The sequence below is a fragment of the Sylvia atricapilla genome, chromosome 20 (genome assembly GCF_009819655.1).
Source record: "Sylvia atricapilla isolate bSylAtr1 chromosome 20, bSylAtr1.pri, whole genome shotgun sequence".
In the NCBI taxonomy this organism is placed as follows: domain Eukaryota; kingdom Metazoa; phylum Chordata; class Aves; order Passeriformes; family Sylviidae; genus Sylvia; species Sylvia atricapilla.
In genome coordinates, this window is record NC_089159.1 from 5185696 (window position 1) to 5191718 (window position 6023).

General features: G+C 58.3%; 1 protein-coding gene across 1 annotated transcript; it reads right to left on the minus strand.

Annotated features, from left to right (window-relative positions):
• Positions 1–2113: 2113 nt before the first annotated feature.
• On the minus strand, positions 2114–5543 carry RASL10B (RAS like family 10 member B). Its single transcript, XM_066333239.1, has 3 exons — positions 5218–5543; positions 2734–2858; positions 2114–2395 (listed from the first exon to the last, which is right to left on the minus strand). The coding sequence occupies exons 1-3, from the start codon at positions 5431–5433 to the stop codon at positions 2125–2127; spliced, it is 612 nt and encodes a 203-aa protein (XP_066189336.1). The 5' UTR covers positions 5434–5543; the 3' UTR covers positions 2114–2124.
• Positions 5544–6023: the final 480 nt, after the last annotated feature.

Consider the following 6023-nt stretch of genomic DNA (forward strand, 5'->3'; position numbering starts at 1 on the left):
GGGAGCTGGGAAACGCTGTCGAAGCAGTGAGAGTTGTTATTATTACTAATATAACTTCCTCTGTCTATAAAGTACAATAGAATATAACAATTATATTTATAACTTTTTTTTTTCATTTTTTTCTTCAAAATACTAAATAGATGCTATAAAAACCTGTAACTAATTGTGCTATAAACTGCAGGCTACAGGGTTGTAACAAACAATGTATTGGCTTAGTCGTTGATATGTGTACGTTGGAGCACTTTATAAATGCTTTATTATTAGCATTTACCAAGGAATTTCCTTCTCAGACAATTTGGAGGGATAAAGCTCAAGCCAGGGATTGATAAGTGGACTTACACGTGTGGATAAATCCTGACAGGATGAGCTCGGATGGGGGAGCCAGGTTTGCCATGAAGGCCAGGGTTGGTGACAAGTGCCACTGCCCTTCCTGGCTGAGAAGGACCTGTGTCCCCCCATTGCCTTTCCTCATTTTTTTCCTTTTTCTTTTTTTCCTTTTGAATTTTGGAGCAAGGGGTTTGATTCCCTAAGCAGGGAGGGAGGAGCAGGATGTACCCCCAGCCGTGGGGCAGGGATGGGGTGGAGAGAGAGGCACTGGAGCTCAGCTGGAGCTGCCTTTACTGGGAAGCATTTCCAAGAGCACAGCGGGGCTGCTGGGCCGCGGATACCTGGCTGTGGTGGGAGAGAGGGGTGGCTGTCCTCTTTTGCTGCCCAGAGCAGCCCTGAACCCCTCCAGCTCCTTGTTACAGCAGGAATCACGGAGATGGTTTTGCTGGAGCATGGATCAGACACAGATCCTGCTCCAGGAGGTGAGGATGGTGTTTCCCTGTGTCTCACAGGGAGCAGCCACTGAGAAACCACGACCCTCTTGGCCTCTTGCTCTCATTTCACCACCCCATCATCATTTCCTAACAGGGGCTGCCCTTTGCCAACCCGCCCTGCAGGGCAGGATGCAGGCGTGCTGCAACTCTGCTGCAAAAACCCCCAGAAGTCTAAATAATAATAATAATAATTTTAAAAAATAGGGGGCTCACTTTTCTATTAGAGATATGAAGAGAGAAAAAAACCCCAAAACAGAAAAAAACCCAAGAATGCGACTGGAAGTGCTGCTCCAGCTCCCTGTTGCTGCCGAGGCTGCCCTGCCACGGCTGCATCTCCCCGGGATGGAGGCGACATCCCCTGGGAAAAGCCGGCGGGGCGGGACCTGGTGGCGCTGCCGGTGGCTGCGGTGGCACAGGGACACCCCGGGGGCTGGGGTGAAGCCGTGCAAAGCCGGTCACCTGCTGAGCCCAGGACGAGAGGTAGCAGAGGGGTGGTGACCTGCCCGGCAAGGAGCGTTCCCAGGTTATTTGGTGTTCACAGGCTGCGGGGAGGAGAAGCCTTCCGGGGCTGTGCTGGGGCAGAGGGGAGCTCCGAGCCCAGGGAAGGCAGAACCCAGCTCCTGGGGATATCAGGAGCAGGACTGGGACTTATTTTATTATTTTTTTTTTTTACTCCCTTTCTCGCTTTCCTCCAGAAATTCCACCTGGCAATCCGACCCTCCGAGCCAAAAGACAGCCCATGTAACCTGGCTGCTCTGCTCTCCGTGGGGAGAAATCCCAGCTCCGCAAGGGGAAAAGCAGGACTCCTGTTTCCCTGCAGGGATAGAAGCACCCCCAGAACACCGGGAATCAGGTGCTGGATAATTCCCTTCCAGGAGCAGGTGATGGCAGCAGGCAGCAGCAAGAGCTGCCTCTGTGCTGCCAGGGCAGGAACCGGCGAGGATGAACCGACAGCCGAAAATCTGGGCACCCTCCGGGGCACCTCCAGTGTCGTGTCCAACCCCCTGGGACGGCTCTGGCCTCAAGCCCTGGGGGCTTGGAGAGAGCTCGGGGTTTAACCAAAGCTTTCAAGGTTAAAAGGGCCTTTAACCCTCACCCCTCCCTATCCCCAGGCAGCCCGGCCAGCGCCCTGCCCCGACCCGGCCACTGCATCACCCTGCCCCAGGGTCCCCAAATGTCACCGCAGGGGATGATGCCACCCTGGTGGCGCCTCCAGCGCAGCTCCCAGCCCCCGGAGAGCAGAACCCGAGGACGGGCAGCCCCAGAGGGGAGCCGGGGGTCCCTCGGGGGCAGGGTGGGGGGCTCACATGATGGTGCAGCGGTTCCTGCGCAGGGCGCCCTGGAAGCGGATGGTGGTGTGGACGTGCTTGCAGCGGGCGCAGCCCACGCTCTTGAGGAGCTCGCTGAAGAGCAGCAGGATGTGCCAGTTGTACTTGGCCGAGCACTCGATGTAGCCGCACTTCCACGTCTTCTTCACCAGGTTGGAGACGTTCCAGCGCGGGATCACCCGGCCCCGCTGCAGGTCCCGCTTGTTGCCCACGATGATGATGGGCGTCTCCGAGGTGCCGATGACCCTGGGGAGGGCGGGCGGTGAGGGGGGACGGGGCACAGAGTGACCACAGCCGGCCCGCAGAGCTCAACCCATCCCAAACGGGCCAAGAGGAGTGAGCCTTGTCCCCTTGTCCCTCTCCATGGCCAGCCACACCTCGTGCCATCTCCAGCTGCTCCCCCACAGGGGACACTGCCTGGATTCCTGCTCTTCTCTTGGTTTCTGGGCTCCCATCCCTGCAAAGGGGCTTTGTGCCAGCCTAGTGTCTGATGCCAAGGGTTACCCCCTCGATGCTGCACTCCCTTGCCAGGAGCCACGGGGCTCTGCCACCCTGGGGAGGCGCCATCCCAAAGCCATCCCTACCTTGTTTCCAGGATCTGCTGGCGGATGGTTTTGATGTACTCGAAGCTGTCAAAGCAACAGATGTCATAGACCAGGATGTAGGCATGGACACTCCGGAGCCCCCTGCAACACACGTCCGCCCACTCCTGCAAGGTGCAGAGAGGGATCAATCCTGGCTCAGCCCCGGTGCTGTGCCTGGAGGGTGCCCTGCCCTGCCCTCTTTTGGGGATGGGCACCCCGAGGAGGCTGCTGTGGCAGCTGGAAGCAGGGGGGCTGCACATTTCCTGACACCCAGCACCCAGCTCTGCTGTTCCCTGACCTGTGTCTGCCCCCAGAGCGCTGCAGCCATCCCCCATCTCCAGAGACCCCTTATCCCCCTCGTTAATCCAGGGGAGAGGTAACGGGATTTGTCAGCCCCAATTCCACTCCTGAGTGAGGATTGCAGCCTAATGAGAGCACAGTGCTGAGCTGGGAGTGGGGCTGAATGCAGCCCCCTGCCATGAGGGTAAAAATCTTCATCCTCCAGAGCTGCTAATTAGTGTTAATTAGTGATGCACCCTGGATTTTGGGGCAGAGCAGGTGAGGAGGATGCTGAGCCCCATCTGAGGTCTGAGGGTGATGCACCAGCAGCTCTGTGGGTCAGAGGGGAAAGGTGACAGCAGGTCTGTCAGGAGGGGACATGGGGCAGAAGAGGAGCAGAGGCTGCTCAGGAACTGAGTCTGCCAGAACAAGATGTGAATCCAGGGCAGAGGCAGGCAGGAGTGGCCTCTCTACAGCCAAAATCTGGAGCTGTAAGAAATTCACGCTGTTAGGAACCCCTTGGGTTTCTGGGAACGACGGGATTATTTTCCCCCCATGCTGTAAGAGTGAAAATCACTTGAGGCACTTTCCCACCCCAGCAGTGGGACCGGGAACGGCAGCCCCTGCAGGCAGCACTGCAAAACCCTCCTGAGTGCCTCTGGAAAGGAGGAAGATTCCCCAGGGAGGAAAGCCATCACTTCTCCCTGAGCAAACCCCTTCAGAGCCATGAATCAGCCCTTCCTGAGCTTACAATCAGAATGAGCTGGGCAAAGGGGAGTTTTTGGGATGCGGGTTGATCTCCATCACAGAGGGCAGCACGGGAGGGAGCAGAGGGACATATCTCCACCGAGGGGAGATGCTGGGGACATCCTCAGGCTCAGAGGCACAGGAGGATGGAGCAGCAGCCTCTGGGTTACTCCGAGTCCTGATAAATCTGGGAGACAACAAACTGCAGCTATTTCAGCGTGCTGGGGGCAGCTTGCTCGGCGCTGCGAGGTCAGGCTGGTTTTCCTCACGCAGTGCAGGTTTCCTGGGATGCCTGAGCTGGAGAAGTGTTGCACTGCGGGAGCAGGATGTCAGAGAGCCGCTGGCTCCTGCTCCTCTTCCAGGACAGCACTGCAGGGATGTTTCTCCTGGCACGGAGCTGAGTCCAGCGATGTTTCCCGGCACACAGAGCCGTATCCCTCACCATGGCCCTCTCCTTTCCCGTCCCTCTGATCACCCTCTCTTCCCTGGAAACCTCCCTCTGTTCCCTCTGGCCGCCTCCTCTGGAGTGCAGCAAGGCAGGGAGTTAATGGAGCGTGGAAACATCAGCTCCCGTGTCAATAAATTAACCTTTGCTATTTCGGGCTGTTTCTCACGCTGACCTTTCCTTCCCTGCACTCACCCATTAATTTTCAAACCTTCCCCTCACCCCTGGAGTGCTCACTTCACCTCCTGCCCAATGGCACAGGGACTCTTGGAGCACTGCACGGCCCCTCTGACCCTGTCCCTGATGGGGACAGGGACACTGTAACTAATTGAGGTGGCCCACTGGTGGCACTGCCCTCCTGCAGCCACAGCTGGGAACCTCCAGCCGCTTTCCTCACAGGGGTGACACAACTTGTGACCCTGGGCATGACATGAGTTTAAAACCCCCTTTCCCCCCATTAACTCCATCCAGTAGTTGTTGGCACTGGTGACAACACTTTCCAATGCCATGTGGCCTTTTGGAGGTGCTTTGGAAGCACCTGAGGGGGTAGAGGAGGAGCTGGTGGGTCCACAGCTCCAGGAACAAGCCCGGGCAATGCTGGAGGGGTGTTGGCCACTCCCAGGAGGGGACAAGCTCTGGCTTGGGCAGTGCATCAGGGCTCTGGCTCTGCAGGAACCCCTGCTTTTCACCCCTGGGTGAAAACCCCTCTGCTGATGGCTCTGACAGCCACGGAACTGGATCCCAGTGCTCCAGGATCGCAGCTGGACGTGGCTGTGGCCAGGGCCACACTCCTCGGGGGTAGATGCCATCTCTCTCGTGTTTGTTGTCCCCAAACTTTAAAACCATGAGGATCCATGAGGACGCGTCCCCTCATTTAGCAACCAAACCCTGACTCGCAGGGAGAAGCATCCCCCAAAAAGGCAGAACTGCAACCCCACAGAGTTTGACAGCAAAACCCCACGGAGGTCACCGCGGCCCCCCAGAGCTGGAGGCCCCCTCGGGTGCCCCCCTACCTGCAGGGTGTTGACAGGGAAGGCGGTGATGGGGGGAAAGTCCATGATCTGCAGGTCGTGGACGTGGCCGTTCATGACCACGGCGGGCAGGTAGACGCGGCGGGCCGTGGTGGGCACGCACACCTCGCTGAACTCGTTGTACAGGAACTGCCGGACTATGGCGCTCTTGCCCACGCCCTGGGCTCCCAGCACGGCGATCTTGAAGGTTGCCACCATCCCGCCGTGCGCCGGCCGCTGCCCTGGTGCTGCCCCCGCGGTGCCGAGGCTGCATATTCCCGAGCAGGGGGCCTCAGCCCCATTCAGGATGCATTTCCCCTCCGGGACTCCCCGTCACTGCAAGGCCAAGGAGAAGCTGGTCAGGTCTCAGGGATGCCCTGGAGTTACACTGGTGATGTTTTTTCCAGCAGGAGCTGTCCTCGAGGAGCAGGAGCTGCCAATGTACCCAGGGGCCTCAGCATGGCAGGACCTCAGGGTGCCCCTTGGAGCCTCCCACCCCAGCAGCCAAGGAGAGCCAGGGTTTGAGTGAACTTTATTCCAGGAAGGTTTCCACAGGCACGTTCAGCCCTTTCAGTACCAGGACAAGGAAAGGGTCTGTCTGCAGCCCAGGGTTTGCTCAGCCCGGCAGCAGCAGGGTCCCAGGCTGTGCTGGGGACTCAACCCATGGCCATTGTCACCAGCTGCTCCTTCCCGGTGCTGCCCCAAGCCGGGGAATCCATCTTCCCTCCGCTTGGACAGCCGGAATTGCCTTTTCCCAGGCGGGGGGAGATCGCTCAGCGCCTGCAAGCGACAGCTTGAACGTTTCGTTT